General features: G+C 37.5%; 1 protein-coding gene across 1 annotated transcript in view; it reads left to right on the top strand.

Moving 5' to 3' along the window:
• Positions 1–15,090, top strand: part of LOC110403379 (transmembrane 9 superfamily member 2-like) — a 29,930-nt gene extending 14,840 nt beyond the window's left edge. The window contains exons 10-17 of the mRNA XM_021406531.1: positions 556–688; positions 2,175–2,294; positions 2,472–2,529; positions 4,715–4,874; positions 5,450–5,601; positions 6,060–6,171; positions 6,828–6,999; positions 14,474–15,090. Of these exons, the coding sequence (XP_021262206.1) occupies positions 556–688; positions 2,175–2,294; positions 2,472–2,529; positions 4,715–4,874; positions 5,450–5,601; positions 6,060–6,171; positions 6,828–6,999; positions 14,474–14,541 (975 nt within the window). The 3' untranslated portion in view covers positions 14,542–15,090. The remainder of the gene's footprint in view (positions 1–555; positions 689–2,174; positions 2,295–2,471; positions 2,530–4,714; positions 4,875–5,449; positions 5,602–6,059; positions 6,172–6,827; positions 7,000–14,473) is intronic.

Consider the following 17,220-nt stretch of genomic DNA (forward strand, 5'->3'; position numbering starts at 1 on the left):
TGTTTTTAGCAACTTCATTGAAAAGCAGGACAGACTGAGGATCCCTGCCATGCCATCCATCCATTCACCTCTGTCAGTGGAACAAAGAATGTTTGTACTTGCCCCTAGCGAGTGTAGGGAGCAGACTTTCTTCTGGAGTACAGGGAACAGGCCACTTAATCCTTTTCAGTATTGTCATTGAGACTGATATGCTTTAAAATGAAAGCGAGAGGGGGAGGGGGAAAAAAAAAAGCTTGAACTAGATTGAAATGCTATAATCCAAGTTAAATTGAATGCTTTGTTTTGGTTTAAATTTGGAATGATGTTACATGATTTGGCTAATTACATTTTGTTTTTTCTTGCTCTGAGGATTTTCTTGATAAATCCCGTCTTTTTCTTTCAGTGAACCATTGGGGGTTAAAAAAAATCAATGAGTGATGAATCAGATGTAATTAGTCTGTCTTTAGAACTGAACTGGAAGTTAATCAAACTTTAAAGATGTATTTCACAGCTTTTTTGTGTTAATTCCCTACTGCGTTACGTATCTTTGCTAAAGACGTTGCTGATTTTGTACAGGAAGATGCCCAAGAGGAATTTGGCTGGAAGCTGGTTCATGGAGATGTGTTTAGACCTCCAAGGAAGGGAATGTTACTGTCTGTCTTCTTGGGTCAAGGAACACAAATTTTCATTATGACATTTATCACTCTATGTAAGTAACTAGTTTATTAAGGTGATGCATTTGTAGCGCAGTAAGAAAGATACAAAGTTTTCTAACTAATGTTAGAAGCTTTCTCTTGAAAGTTTTTCCTGTTGCAGGTGATGCTTCTCAAAATGTTCTGGTACCTGGACTACTACACAGTCTTCATGACTGCAGAGTTGAATCTTCGCTGTTATAAATTACTTTTTAAAACAAACAAGCAAAATCCAACCAAAAGCAGCTGATCATCGTGTAAATTATCCAAGGATCCAGTGTTGCGAGTTCAAAGACACATAATCAAAGCTTTAATATTCTCGGAGTGTTTTTTATCTAGTATGTTTGACACAACAGCCTGCAGCCATGCAGAAATAAGAGCTAGAACGCATGCCAATGAAATAATACAGACACAACATTGAGATAATGACAGCCTGCCATAAGTAGCTAGACAGATACATGGCACTGGTAGCCATCACTAGTTAGTGCTTTATTATGTTATCAATAAAGTATATTATAATTCCTTTTTTTTTTTTTTACCATATGGTAGAATTGGGAAGTATATGGGCATTTATTACTAAAGCAGGATTTTTCAAACTTTGCTCTCCATTTTTTTTTTTCTAGACATCATGGTCTACCAGTGCTACCAGAGGTCTGCTCCTATTTTTTCTTTTCATTATATGATGCTCTAAAATTAATATTAACTTAAACATTTTTTCCTCAGGGACTTGTCCCTCATTATTGATCGCAGTTTTTGTGACTAAACTTCAATAGTTTCCTGGGCAACTGGATCAATATTGAAAGAAATTAAGGGCAGAGGAAATCCTTTATCTGCCAAAAACCCCCATGCTTTCCACTAGAGATCACTGAGAAACTTCTTTTCTCAGGATCTCAATTTGTTGGCCTTTATAATTAGTTTGGACTTGGACAACTCTTCTTTAATAAACTTATTTTCAAGGTAATACCTTCTTGAGATGTGTTGTCCGTCATGGTGGCTGAGTACTTTTGTGGAATTTCAAGCAACTAACTTGGTCTTATATCTTCATCCTTACTTCTGACTGAAAAGGGAAACAAACAATAACCCTTAGCATTGTCGAAGTTTTTGACTTCTCCAGACTTAACACTCTCACATTCTTTATGCCACGTACTGAACTTATTTTATTACTTATCAGCCATGAATAGTGGCTGTGCATGTTTACAGCAAGTAGGAATGTAGGATGTTGGAAGCAGACTTCTTCAAGCTGCAGTTTAGTTCAAGTTCATTCATCTCTATGTGGAATTCTGTTTTTAAGTCTTCTGGCTATGATGCAGTTTCCCTTTAAAAGATGAGGTGATTTGTCAGTAAAAAACAAAAAACATTGACGATAGGGGTACAGTAATATGATGGGATATATGAGAGCTCGTACACAATCATCATTTGAATATTTGCGAGTCTGTGTTCTGATATATTTTACAGGGGAATTTAATGTGTCAACAAATATCTAAATATTTTTTGTATTTTTAGTCCTAGCTTGCCTTGGTTTTCTCTCTCCTGCCAACCGTGGTGCTTTGATGACCTGTGCAGTCGTACTGTGGGTCTTACTAGGAACTCCAGCTGGTTATGTGTCTGCTAGAATGTACAAGAGTAAGTACAAGCATTTGTTTAATGTGGCACAGCAGGTTAAACTCAGAATTGCTGGCCTTAATATAAACTTCACACTGGAGCTGATGTCTCAGACAGTAAACCTGCTTCTTTGTGCCATGTTGCAGAACAGTTGGAAAAAGTCTGCATCTTGAAATTGTTTTTACTTTTTCCCCTCAGCATTTAGAGGCGAGAAGTGGAAGACAAATGTTTTGCTTACAGCTCTGCTTTGCCCTGGGTTAGTATTGTTTCCCCTTGTTTTTTCCTTTATCCTTAACTCTAAATGAATATTTATTTCTGTACTCCTGTAACATAAATACTTCTGCTCATAGAGCTAGAAGCTGTTTTTGTTTTGGTTTTGGTTTGTGAGGCCTCCTCCAACAGCAAAGTCAGGATATAGAAATGGTGAGATGCATGGAATGTCCTGTCCATCTCTTAAGATATAAATACAGAAATAACATCTGAATGTACTGTGCTGCTGTAGTTGGTCTTGGAATTCTTGAGTGACCTGTTGCAAAATGTTGGTGAAGAAATTATCTTTGACAGTATAGCTCTGCTTTTAATAGGTAACAAACATTAAGCCAAAACGGATGTAATAATCTGGAGAAGTTTAGTATGCTTCTGGGTAATAAGAGTGCAGAGATTCTCTTAAACTGGTTGTATCCTTTTCAAAACGGAGTGTTATCTCACATTACCTGTATTTATGATATTGGTGTGGTATATATCATACCATGACCAATGCTGTTGTGCTTGGGAAGAGTGGCAGCTCACCTACCTTGCGTTTTCTCATAGCTTTCGAGACCTTTTGTGAGAATTAGGTCAGTGAAGAAAGGGAATATAAACTAATTTCTTTTGCGAGCCTTCTGTATTTCGTCGATGCATCTTTGGCTGCATGCTGTACAAATGTCTTTGCCAAAGGTTGAGGAAAAGGTTAGAAGTCATTTCTTAAGGTATTTCTGCAAAAAAAAAAACAAAAAAAAAAACAACAAAACCCACAACACAGAATAAAATATAAATTGGTAATGTAATGTAAATTAATGTCAAATTTCATCGTATGAAATGTAATGCATTTGATAACAACTGAGTGTAGTATTTTTTGTGAGGAAATCTTGTTTCTAAACAAGATGTGCTTCAGTCTCCCTGCTGTCATTTAGATATTATCTTGAGAGAGAAGAATTTATCAGTGGAAGAAATACCATGCTGATCATTTAAACTCTCAAATAAATTAAGTTTCACAGAGGAAGTAAAATGATTGGGGATGGTAAAATAGGAACAGATGTCTTGATTATGCTATGCTAGTTCATGAATTTGCATAATATCATAAACAGCCTAGGGCATTTACAGTCTCAGTAGACTGATGGGCATTCATATATGTAGTATTTTTGTCTAACTTTGAAGGGGGTAAGTGGGGTCTGTATTACAAGTGTTGGCAGATTATGAAGATTATCAAGGCTCCTAAAATTGATTTGATTTTTATTTCTTAATGAACAAGATGGTTATATCACAAGTAACGTGGGTGTGCTTATTTAACAAGTCTATTTCCCCAAACAGTTTTGGCAAGCATAAGCTTTCACTTAGGAAGAAAGGAGCCTGGCTATTAATCTAATTCCCCCTTCCTCCTTCCTTCTTTAATTAACTACAATGGAGTATATGCATGTTCACTTAAGGGCAGTATAGATTCTGCCTGAGGAACTGTTTTTCAGCGAAATCCAGAGAGCAGTGCATTTCACCAGAATTTGAATCTGTGGTGATAAATCTCTAAATTTCATAGGCAGTGGAATTTCAAGCAGGCTTTTACATGGGGTTCTGATGATTTCTTTGTTTAACTTCTTCAGAGGTGTGAGCTACTTAACTGTACAGCTCCATGAGGTGTTACTACAAAGGTTCTTGTTAGAGGGAAGAGCCCTCTAATCCATCCTTCTGATGCCATGTTGCTATGACATGCGCTATAGCATGATGTGTTTGTTGTGAGACTGACATGGCCTTCTAAAGATGAGATTTTTCTATCGCTAAATATATATTTTTAGAGAGATTTTACTGAAAGAGCTAACATAAAGGAATTAAAAGACTGGCAATATTAGAAAAAGTGATTCAGATAAGAGTGTTTTTTAATTTATTGTATAACATACTGTGTATAGATATTTATAATAGAATCTTTTTGTTGCTTTGTGGGTTTATGCGTGGAATCTTTCTTTAAATGATGACTTTACCATAGATACTTGCATTAGAGGCATTGAGTGATGCAAGTGTTTTTAACTCGACTGCACCATTGCAGAAAGTAACTAAGACCATTAAAGAATGAAAGGCTGTATTAGGAAAAAATGTTGGTTCTAGCAAACCTTGTAACTGCTTTGTTTTCCGTACTAGCTGATATTTATTATTTCCAGAATATTTTAATATATTTACTGATTTTTTTTTTTCAGGATTGTCTTTGCTGACTTCTTCATCATGAATCTTATTCTGTGGGTGAAAGGGTCTTCAGCTGCCATCCCTTTTGGTACTTTGGTTGCTATCCTAGCCATGTGGTTTGGAATTTCAGTCCCACTAACCTTTATTGGTGCATATTTTGGCTTCAAAGAGAAGGTACAGCTCTTTGAATATACTTTAGAAATTTACCTGTCTTTTGCAGCTGAACCATTGAATCCCTAGTGCAAGAACAAGTTTGATTGAAATGTGTATATGTAATTGTGAAATGTTTGTTTCTGCTGATTTTCAAACTGTATACATGCTCATAAAGTTACACCAAACTTTTTTTCTGACCTTTCTTTAGAGTCAGAATTTGATAGTGCTCTTGTAGAAGGCTTGCCTGCATATTTCAGACTCCTCAGTTTTGAAGTACTTCGATTTGTACTTCAGTAGTTCGAGACAATGCCAGGCTGCTAAGAATTATTTTTTTGTATTAGCAGTTGAACGGGTTATTTTCTCCATGTTCTGACTTGCCAAATGACCAACAGCTGGAGTGTCTAAAGCATGTGTATGTGTTTTTTGGTAGTGGTAAATAATAGGTGTGTAGGTTGTTTTTTTGGGTTCAGTAAATTGTGATGGCTTATGGATGAAATTAATCAAAAATTAAGTCCATCTTCAGATACTGAATACTAGGAGAAAGTAATCTTATTTATGATGCAACTGTCTTCTAATCACATTAATTTCATTCAAAGCCTATTGAGCACCCAGTTCGTACAAACCAGATTCCTCGCCAAATTCCGGAGCAGTCCTTTTTCACCAAACCATTGCCTGGTATCATAATGGGTGGCATCTTGCCCTTCGGCTGCATTTTCATTCAACTTTTCTTCATTCTGAATAGCATTTGGTGAGTATCACTTTTTTTTTGTTGTTCTAGTTGTACTGGTTTGATAGTATACACCCAGTGGGTTTGAACATCCCAAACATGGGATGGTGAAGGAGAGCAGATTCTTAATTTTTTTTATCTTCTTGCAGCCTTCTTTGGAACCTCCAGAATCTGCTTTTTTTTTTTTCTCCCTGTAGACTCAAAAATTACAAAACTAGTCATGTTGACAAGTGTAATGCACGAAATTAGAGTTCTTGTCCTATCACAACAGAGCCTCCTAAGTGCAAGCATGAAGGAATAGATATTTACAGAGTACATTCAGACAAAGAAAATAAAGTTCTTAAGAACAGGCCAATAGACCAAGTTTTCCCTGTGGTATGAGCGTGTAGTTTTTTGTTTGGTTATTTTTATTAACTTGTCTAGCCACGTAACTTCAGAACTTCAACCAAAAATGACACTCATTTATTTATTTATTTCAGGTCTCATCAAATGTACTACATGTTTGGTTTCCTGTTCCTAGTTTTTATAATTCTTCTAATTACGTGTTCTGAGGCTACAGTTCTGCTGTGCTACTTCCATCTCTGTGCAGAGGTAAGAAGTACAGTTTTGATATAGCTAACGCTTTTCAGCTGGAATGAATTAGAAGTAGAGTTGAGGTATTCTTATATGCTGTGGTATGCTGGACTTTGCAAATGAATTACATTGTCAGCACTCAGCTTGCTTATCTTAGCAACTTTTCTGAAATGTATCTTTTGCTCCAAAATGTTGGAGTAGGTTTTCCGATAGTACTACAGCTGTCATTAGAAACCCTGCCACCATTAATGGAGGCATTCAAGTGCTAGACGTCAGCACTAGCCTTCTGGTGGTACTGTTTCTGTTGATAAATTGAAGACTGCTACAGAAACTTGTCAGGCAAGGCTTCAGCCTTCATTTGATGCTAGAGTTTGACTTGGTGGTAGAAATCTACACTTACCTAAGACAGCGTAGATCAGGTCTTTATTTGATGCTACCGTTTGCAGTAGATGAGCACAGGTTAACAGCCTTGATCCTTGAGCAATTTAATGTTCTTGGTTGAAGCAGAAAGGTGCTGTCTTTGAGAAAGCACATAGCCACTTTTCCTATGTTGGAAATGTTTTGGATTTACCATTTGGAGAATTAAATTAATTACATGATATTTTTCAACTAACTTCCTTATTTTCTGTTTTCTATTTGATATCTCTTACTGAAAGGTTTCTTGTTTCTTGCAGGATTATCATTGGTGGTGGAGGTCGTTCTTGACAAGCAGCTTTACAGCTGTTTATCTCTTTATCTATGCAGTTCATTACTTCTTCTCTAAACTCCAGATAACAGGAACCGCTAGCACCATCTTATACTTTGGTTACACAATGATCATGGTCTTGATTTTTTTCCTTTTCACAGGTGAGTATAGCACTCAAAACAAAACGAATGTGGGGATTTCATTATCTGTTCTAAACTTCACCTAGCGTTTCTCATTTCAGTCTGAAGCGTAATTCAGTGAGTGTTACTTCTATGGTTTGTGGAACAGCAAGTCACAGTGAGATATTCTTTTAGGTTTTTTGTCTGACTTGAAATTATTTTTATTTATAGTGCAATTTACCTTCATTATATATTTGCAGTGAGCTCAAACTGTTGTATTTTCAAAGAGCTGTTCTTGTTCACTCTGATACCAAGGGTATTTAAGTGAGCTCTAGTTAGATGGCGTTGCCTGCTGAATTGTGGTACCCTTTTTAATGGCAGGAGAGGACCTCATTTTTAGTCATCCAGCTTCTGTTTCCAGATGGTACTTGTGCAGGCTAAGTGCCTTCTACATAATTACTCTGTTATTCATAATCACATGGCTCAAACTATAATTTTGAAACTGATTTGACCTGTGCCAGTTCTGCCATGTGAAATCAGAAGCACTTTGAAGCTTCTATTAGCCAGGAGTTTTGTGTTGGTGTTACTTATACTGCTACTGCTATATATGGAGTTTTAAAATATTAGAAGTTGATGTCACTCAGCTTTGCATAGTAAAGTGCTGCCATAATAAAACTAAACAAAATGCTAGTTCATGTATCATAGGTTGTTCATAAGACCTTTATGTTCATTCCTAAGATTTAAGAAGAAGGAAGAATAAAAGGTCTTTGGAGGCCATCGTGCCATCCACATTGTTACTTATCACCTACCTGATCATTGAAACCTACTTTCTGTTGCATCCGTTAGCTCCCTTGATACAACTTAGAAAAGAATGGTTGAAGTAGGTAATGAAAGTAAGTCTTAGCATCAGACTTTGCCAGGTCAGCAGTGAGAGGGACCTCCCTCTTTCTGCCTCTAATCCTGATTTAGTATGTCAAGCAAAAAAAAACCCAAAACCAACAAAACACTGAAGAAAATTTCTCTATTTGTTTTAATAATGGTAACTGCCACTTATTCCTAGATTTTTATTGTTGTTGTTATTTAGATCTGCCTTTCTTCTAAGGAAAGTCAAAAGAAGCTTTTTTTTTTTTAAAGAGGACTTAATTCTTCTAATTTTTAATTATTAGAGGGCAAACATAGAAGTTGGCTTATTGCCAGTTAAAATCCTGCTTAAATCCTGGCAAAACAGACAAGCTCCAGATGTCCTCTTTAATATATATATATATATATATATATTAAAAACAAAACAACAACAAAAAACCCTGTAGTCTGAAATGTCTTAATTACTTTTAAACTAAAGCAATATGTTAATGTGTCTGGGCTTTAGTATAGGTTAGTTGGCTATTCTGCCAATTTCAATTTCACTTACAAGATGCAAATTGGTAGAATTAAAAATATCCCTTTCATATATAAAACGATAATTGAAACTGTCATGGCAGCTGCTGAAATGGTATTAAAAGCTTCAGATGTGCTGATCCTGGAGTTCTTGATGTGGAGGCCAGTGAGGCCCCAAAAGTGCAATAATAATCCGTGCTGCTGTTTATTGCTGTGCTGCTGTCCTTGTGGCAGCACTCTTTGTTTAGAACTGTGCGAGCAGTGATGGTGCTGTATTTGTAGCTCACGAGGAGAGCAGCTGCATGCTCACACTTTAAAAAGTAAAAGTTATAGAACAGTCCCTAGAAAGGTGGAAGGTATGTATGTATACGTCTTCACTAATGTGAAATGCTGTGCTAAGTTTCTTTCCTGTATTTAGTTTGATAGCTGGCGTTTGGGCTGACATGTGAGCTGTTATAGGTAGATGACTCAAAGTTCAGAGTTTTCTACTTTATTTTGTAAAATATTCCTCAATAGCACTTGCTTTGGAACGTAAGGGTTTAGTGCTTCTCAAGTTTATGGAGGTCAGATTACTAATACAACTTTGTACACTATAGTAGTAACATCTTCATGTATGTATGTTTCCAAAATGGGACCTTGAACTGTTCCACTTAAATTAGCAGTAGGTATTTTGGTGTTCTGTGTTCTTGCATATTAAATCTCAACAGCTGTGACAGAAATATAAAGTGCAGTGCTAATACCTCCTGCATGGCAGTGTTATGTTACTGTGAACATCACAAAAAGATCATAGTGGATAACGAAATGGGAACTGAATGCTTGTATGGCAACAGCGACAGTAATATAACTAACAATTAATGTGCACACCCAAAGAAGACAATTTGATTTTATGTACAAAGTGTGGCTAAGCTTTCGAGAAGTAATAAGGATGGTTAATGGGGATAGCTACATGATTACATGCATTTTATGCTAGGAGACGAAAAATGCTGATTGTAGTCAGAGCGCGTTGCTTTAGTGACCTCTATTTTTGAACATCGTTTTCACTTGTGAGTTAATGCCATTTTCAGAATTGAGTTTTGATCTTCTGGGTAGATTGTGTTTAGAATCCGAGATTCTGAAGCACCCACCACTGTGCAGTGATTGAAACCAGTATGATTCAGAGAGCTTTTAAGGTACATAACAAGTATCAGCCAAGTGCAGAGTGCTTTTCTGTTTGCTTTCTTACAATCTGTTCGTGCTTTGAATTCCTTTTTCTTCATTAAACAATAAAGCTGGAAGAGATGAATAGAGCAGAGCAGTCTGCCTAATGTATTTTGGCATTATTCTGTGGAATAATCCTTGTTTTTTAATATGGAATTTAAACTAGTTTACTAATAACCTTTCTTTACCCAGTTAGATAGCAGCTTGTGAACTTCATTCTGTGTGTAAGAAAACTGTTGCTGAGAGTATACACACCACTGTATTCAACAGTATAGGAACTGGAGACCAAAAACTCAAAAAACAAAACAAAAAACAAAACAAACAAAAAAAACAGATGTCACTGTCTGTAGTATAAGTATCAATGGATGTATTGGACACAGTTAAAATTCAAGAACCTGGTTGTGAAGATGTCTTAAGGAGATTGACTAGTCAAGAAACAATTTGGCACAAAAATGATCTTCTGGCTGCGCTTCCCTTGGATGAACAGTCATGTACAGTATGCTGCAGTACTCTAGGATGGCATCAGTTTCCTGCACTAAGAATGGTTGTTTAGAAAGGCAGAATCTTAAAATGCAAAGGTCACCCACTTGGGGAAAAATCAAGGTTTATCCTGCAGAAATGAGTTCTTAAATATACATTATTCAAATGTTTTTTTCATGTAATTGAAGCTGCTGAGTACTTAGGTCTGGTTAGGGTAATCATTATCCACAAAATTAATTGATCGTGTTGGTTTAAAACAAATCTTACTGTCTTGGTGGGGTAACAGGTGTCACACTCAGTATCTTTGTGCTGTGATGTTTAATAGATGTGCATATTAAAGCTGTAAAAAACCTTACAATGGAAAGGAGTTTAGACCAATCATAAAATTAGAGGTTACTTTGAACTAATTTTTTTTTGAAAGTACTTACTGTTAGCATTTAACAACTTTCGTTTCCTTAACTCAGGGAAAAAAAAATGTAATAACTGTAAGGAAAAAAAGCTTTACGTATCTCTTCTCTGTTTTGTTGTGCTCATTGATGTGTGTCAGTGAAGCAGCAAGCAGGAGAGGTGTGCTTTTTGTTGATAGTGCCTCGAGGCTTTAGTTTCAGTTTGAGTGTGTTTGAAAGAAAAAATACAAGCACGATGCTTGGGTGATTACAGCTTATCAAAGTAGGCCTGCTATTCTAATGAGAGAAGCATAATTTAAGTGAGGAATTGATTATTTTGGTGCAGGGTACGCTTGGAAATATTCTCAAGATTGAATAGCTGAATATGTTTTTTCAAGAAAGTACATTTCAAACTGTGCTGCTTTAAATGACAAGGTTATATTTTAAGTAAGGTGACTAGCAATGGCCGTTTTACTGGGTTGAGCTGCAGCTGTGGGAAATAGCTTGTATGCTTACCTGTATTTTAACATTGACTTGGTCAAAGTAGTTAAAGCAAAAGAGGAATCTGAGAACCTGCTGTGCGATACAGCACTGTCCTATAGATCCAGTATGTTGATGGTTGATTTTTAAATCGTTTCTGGATAAAGTTATAAAACTTGTAACAAATGGCAGATTTGTGAAGTGGCCTAAAATGGAAAAAACATTCTGGCTTGAATTTAAGTAAACCAACCTAGTTCAGAGTTGTTGTTATTCCTCAGTCGTTACTCATCTGCAGATCCCTTTCTCATTGGGATATTTGCACCCCTGAGGAAAAACTGGAAACCTACTGGCAAAATTTGTGGACCTCCTTAGTGGCATGGATTCAAAAGCACCTGTAGGTCTGAGGTGGGGGGAGAAAACCTGGATTTCAGTTGAACCAGGCACTGTGCTGCTTATGATCTTCCATAAAAGGTGAAGCTTTTCATTTCACTAACATAAGCAATGTTGTAGGTAAAACAGCTGTATACAGAAACTTTATAAGTAAATGTTTCATCATAGAACGGCCTGGGTTGAAAAGGACCTCAAAGATCATTGAGTTTCAACCCCCCTGCCAAGTGCAGGGTTGCCAACCACTAGACCAGGCTGCCCAGAGCCACATCCAGCCTGGCCTTGAATGCCTCCAGGGACGGGGCATCCACAACCTCCCTGGGCAACCTGTTCCAGTGCATCACCACCCTCTGTGTGAAAAACTTCCTCCTAATATCTAACCTAAATCTCCCCTGTCTTAGTTTAAAACCATTCCGCTTGTCCTATCGCTATCCACCTTCATAATCAATCGTTCTCCCTCCTGTTTATACACTCCCTTTCTTTAACTTAATGTCTGTTTCTGTCCATTAGTATTGATTCTGTAATATCAACACACTTGTGTGCTGAACTCAGCCTTCCATGTTGATGAGAAAAAACCAAACAGCTGTGACCACTAAGAACTCTCCCAGTTGGCTTGCTGTGTTCAGTTCTCAATTCTAAACATTCAGTTGGATTTGTGAGGTGGATTCCAACCTCACTGTGATTCTGTCAGCACCTTTCAAACCATTCTGATCTCCAGGTTATTAAGGGTGGGGGTCTTTTGACTGATGACCTAGTTTAATGATTTGTTTGGAAGTTTCTGGTCTATGAATTTCAGCTCTATAAGATATGCTTGTGTTTGTGGGAAGGAAGGAGAAATTACTGTCCTGCTACTCCCTAACTGTAGATGTAGGACTAAAGAACTGTGAAAGTAACAACAGAAGGAAATTCAGCTGACAAAGAAGGTAGTGAGTACACAAGGCTGTATCTTGGGTTACGAGTCTAACCTTTCTCTCTTGAGTTTTGTAAGTTCATGGTTCAAGTGTGATGCCTGACAAACATTACCACTTATGCTTGTGTTAGAAATCAGACTTAGTCTGCTTCCAGTACACTGGCAAAATTTCTGATGAAGTTTAAAAAAAGAAGTGGGGGGTATTTGGTCTTTGATTTGCTAAACAGACCTTTTAAAGAGGGAAGCTGAAGATCAGTGTTACTGAAAACTGCGAAAATCTGTTTATAGATGAAATGCTTGTTCACAGTATGGAGTCTGCTGACTCTGCTGTGAATGAGACCGTGTTTTTTAGAAATCTGGTGTATCGGAAAGATTTGGAGTGACAAGGATCATCGGAGGAAAATGCTGTCGATTCAGAGTGTGTTCCCATATTAAGTTATGGCACACACAGAAAAATGGTAAATCTCATTCTTGTGTTGAAGTTATACAGTTTTCTTACGATATAATTCGGTTGTAGGACAGCAGATAAATTATAAGGTCCATCATCTGGTAAACATTTGGAAGAAACATTGCTTTCAAAGCCATAGGAGGCTCAAAGTGGACTATATTATAAAAACAGCTAGAAAGCAGATGCTGACAACCATTATTGGAAAAAAAACATGAGAGTAAGGCTTAGAGTAACAATGCTGATATTGGAGTATTGGACACAGTAGGAAGGATTGGGAATTGACCATAAACTGCAAAGACTTTGCAATGTCAGGCCTACAAAGGAATTAAATTCCTTCTGAGGTTGGTGTCTGATCTCCTATCAAGAGCAGTAAATCTGCTGTCACCTACTGTTTCAGAGGATGATAACTGCAAGCTTGGAGGGAAAGGGTAATCTGTGGCACATAATAATAGGCTGTCAAAAAGCCTTTAACTGCAATATACATGGTAGCATGAAGGACACAAGAATTGGTATAGATAATAAGCATCCAAAGACAGATTTCTCATTTACCACATGCATAGATGCGACCTGAAAGACAGAAAGTGTAATGAATGTAGAAGAGATAAATGCCTAATAATGAAGCTCCTATTTAGTACATAAGTCTTGATGAAATAATGGGAAAGGTTGGAGCTGGTATTAAATATGGGCTGTAGAAGCAAAAAAATTATGAATATAAAAGTGTTGGAGCTGAATGCATCACCTTGCAAGTACTGCAGGTCGGTGATGTAGCTGGTAAGGGTTGTCATGGGACTGGTGTGCAGACCTTACTTTTTTTCTGGTAAAGATTAGTATTTGTGTGAAAGTTTACCCGTAGGTAAAAATGTGAGAAATGATGCCTCACTTAACTTAGAGGCATAGGAACTTAATTGTGTGGAAGTCAGTGCTTCTTCATCTTACTCTGTACTCTGGAAACTCCAGCCATAGGACTTGTCATGTGCTCCAAAGCGCTTGCAGGAGGTTGAGTGTTGTCTTTGGTGCTCACTGTTGGGTTGGATGACTGAAGAACTGAGTCGGTAAGAGCTTGAGGAAGGTTATACCAAACCAGACCACAGCTCTGCTCCACAAGCATCCTAGCAGCACTACTCCCAGGCAGAGGTGTGAGAACAGAACATGTATGTTAGTGGTACTTTTTCCCAGCCTCCCATCAGCTGTGGCTCAAGGGCTTTTTTAGCACTTGAAACGATGTAAGTAAGAGACAGTCGATGGATTTCTTTATTTATTTGTTTAGTTGCCTGCAACATTGTGTGTTCTGGTATCCATAGTGACCTGTGGTAAGCAAATCCATAGTTTGCATACATTTTACATAAAATTGTCCATTTTGGTTTGTTTTCTGCTGCTAGTTTTGTTTGACGTTTTCTCCCAGCTGCAGTGCTTTAGCAACAGGATGTGCAGAGCAAGGAGGTCACTGCTCTGTGGTGTCAACAGAGCGCAATGAACAGAAAACCAGACCGAGTGACTTTCTCCAAGGTCATGTTTTATAAGGTGGCTGTGAGCTACTGTAGACCTTAAAACCAGAATGATTTCAGGTAGATGCTGACTTTACCTGTGTATAAAACCCAGTTTCCTAAATGGTGCTTTGTGTGCCTGCTAGTGGTGATAGTACCACCTTCAATGTATTATCAAGTCATCTTTGATCTAAATCAATAATTTAGACTAGGGATGAATGTGTATTGTTAAATTTAACAAGTGCGTTATTCGGGATAGGTTAGCTGGATTACAATGTTATGTTCTGTCCTGCTGGGAAATACTTGTTAGACTTTTTTCTCTCAGCACAGACTGGAGGATAAACTAACCTTTTCCACTTTCTCATTTTAGGGACTATTGGATTTTTCGCCTGCTTCTGGTTTGTAAGTAAGATTTACAGTGTTGTGAAAGTGGACTGAAAAGCTTCAAAGTGTCTTTTGAACATATCTCCCTTGCTGTTTGATAATTTTTTTTTACCATGTATTGAGAAACATGCTGTGTAGTTCTAATTTGTAAAAGCGAAGAGCAGACCACAGCATAAAATGGAGGCTTTTCTGGAAAGGAATGGCACCGTTGGAAAAGTGTTTACATCAGTATACTCATGGAACACGTTAATTCTTATTGTTCTAAAAATTGTATCCGGAATTTGATTTAGAACAAATAAAAATTCTGTGAACTAGTTTATTTGAGAAATGAGTGCATTATACAGTCCTCCAGCTGAAACTTCTTGGTGTTTTTTTGCTTTTTGTTACCTCTCTTGATTTCCAGTTATGTACCATCAAAGCACAGGACTATCAAGTAATTCTATGTAAAATGTGAATTTTTAACTTAACTATGATTGTACATATTATCCTGCACCTTCTTTACAACTAGGTATCTTCTTACAAATGTACATGCATTTAGTGTAATGTAGACTTTATTAAAAATACCGACACTGGTTTTTGTTCAAATAAAACTGTACAACTCCACCTGGCTTGTTTCCTTTCATGTTAATTAGGCCTTCACTGTTTGAACATGGATCACATTGGCTTGACCCACCAATAGCTCTCCACTTTGTGTTGCTTGTAAGCAGTTGGACTCTGACTTTCATGTGCTATTTTTCTTGTATGGGTGGGAACTGTGCAAGCAGAAGGCCTGGTGGGTCACTTGAATCCATAGTTCTAGGATGAGCAAGAGGCTTCTGAAGCTGCTGTGCTTCAGCTGTGTGCTTACTCTTCCTCCAGAACACTTTTGCTTTGCAAACCATTGTTCAGAACAAAACCCTTTTTCCTTCTTTCAAGGAAATGCATACATTGTTGTTCTTCATCCTAGGAAAATAGTGCAGCTTGTCAGAAATTTTTGCCTTGAATCGGTGGGTTTGGGAATAGGTGATTCTTGGAGGTGAAACTTTCTTTCCTCTCTACAGAGCTTGTGCTTAAATGCTGGATTACACAATATGGAGTATTTTAATAGCTTTCTTGAGTTATAAGACTGCAGACATTCCTCTCTTGGGAATGTCAAGGCTCTAAAGAGACTCTCCAGCATCTTGAATTGCACTTGAGGCTGAGCAGAGTCACTGCAGACATAATTCAAATGGCTGTGTTACTGGCCCTGCTAGAGATGAATAAGGAGATGTTCGCTCAGATTAATGGGTGAAATACTCAAAGCTTATTAACTGGCATATGGAAACATTCATCGCTGGAAGCTGCTTTTCACGGTCTAAGCCAGCAATTTAACAAGACCCAAAATGACTCCGTATCTTTTCATACTCATATAAATACCAGATAATTGTAGTTAGTGTTTAATATCCTTTCAAAAATGAAACTTCTGTATGAGGATTTCAAGTCTCACCTCTTTTTGTAGTTGTTCCTTCCAGTTTACTTATGTGTGGCATGGATCACCTGGCTAAGCTGGGATGAGCACACGCTCGATCTTCAGGACAGTGCCTGGGGCATAGGAATGGATCTTTAAAAATCCTGACTTGGAGAACAAGACAGGAATATGTAGTTCAGGTGAGAGGAGACTTGGGTGGAGCATGTAGCCACAATGGAAACCTTACTGCTCTAGCAACTAGAGTGTTAACAGGTGTGGCTGCATTATATTGTTCTACGCAGGGTTATACTAATTGCTGCTTTCAAATTATTGGAAAGACTGTTGGCTAGGTCCCACAGAGCACATTTTTTTGCAATTTTACTCCAAAGTGAGATGGGATGGAGTTCCAAATGAAAGCTTGTGGAGTACATACAATAAAAATACATGTCATTCTGTGTACTTCCAGGAGTTTTTGCTCGTGAAACTGTCCCAGTACAATAAATTTTCTTCTGTGGAAGGCAAATTGGTAAGAAGGCCTAAGCACTTCAAAGTTAGGGTACCAGGAGGAGCTGGTAACTATGGAGATCGTTTCAAGTGAGATTCAGGTATGGCTTTGATCACAGCTTGGCCTCCCAAATGTTTTCCCTTGTACCACTAAGATCTCTGCTTCCCTTCTTCTTCTCCCAGAGGGAGAAAACTATGGAGCTGCCATTAGAGAGATCAACTTGCAGTTATCTGCTGGTCCAAAAGCACCGTTCCCTCTGTTAAAGGCTTCGTGCTCGTATTGAAATTGGTACTGCTTTGTTTGAAAAGGTCCTTTCCATTAAAGTTTTTTATTTTATTGGGTACTTGAAAAAAAAAAATTTATGAGAATTGTTGGCTGAAGCTCCTTTTCAATTTTACAAGTTCAAAGGGAAATGAATTCATGAGAAAACTTGGAGCTACAATTGGCATAAAATCCCAGCAGGAAATTTTGCCAGATTAATAAATATGTATTTCACAAGAGGCAAAATAAACTGAGCTGTAAAATTATATTCACGGAGCTTTCTCTGCCGTATTGTGAATACGAGCGAGCTAACAGTAAAGCTGGGTTCAAGAAGTCTCTGAAGCTTGCAAGTAGTCTGCAGCCACAGCTGTAAAAGTAAACTCACTCGTTCTCGTGCAATCATCAGAGAACGTTTTTGGCTCCATTCTTGCAAATCTGAAATTTCATAATTCGGCAGCTTTTGTGGTGGAGGCAAAAGAGTTGCAGAACTCTAATGTCTATCTAAAACAATCAGAAAAATGCTTTCGTTTTGCTCACATTT

This window comes from Numida meleagris, chromosome 8 (genome assembly GCF_002078875.1).
Source record: "Numida meleagris isolate 19003 breed g44 Domestic line chromosome 8, NumMel1.0, whole genome shotgun sequence".
Taxonomy (NCBI): domain Eukaryota; kingdom Metazoa; phylum Chordata; class Aves; order Galliformes; family Numididae; genus Numida; species Numida meleagris.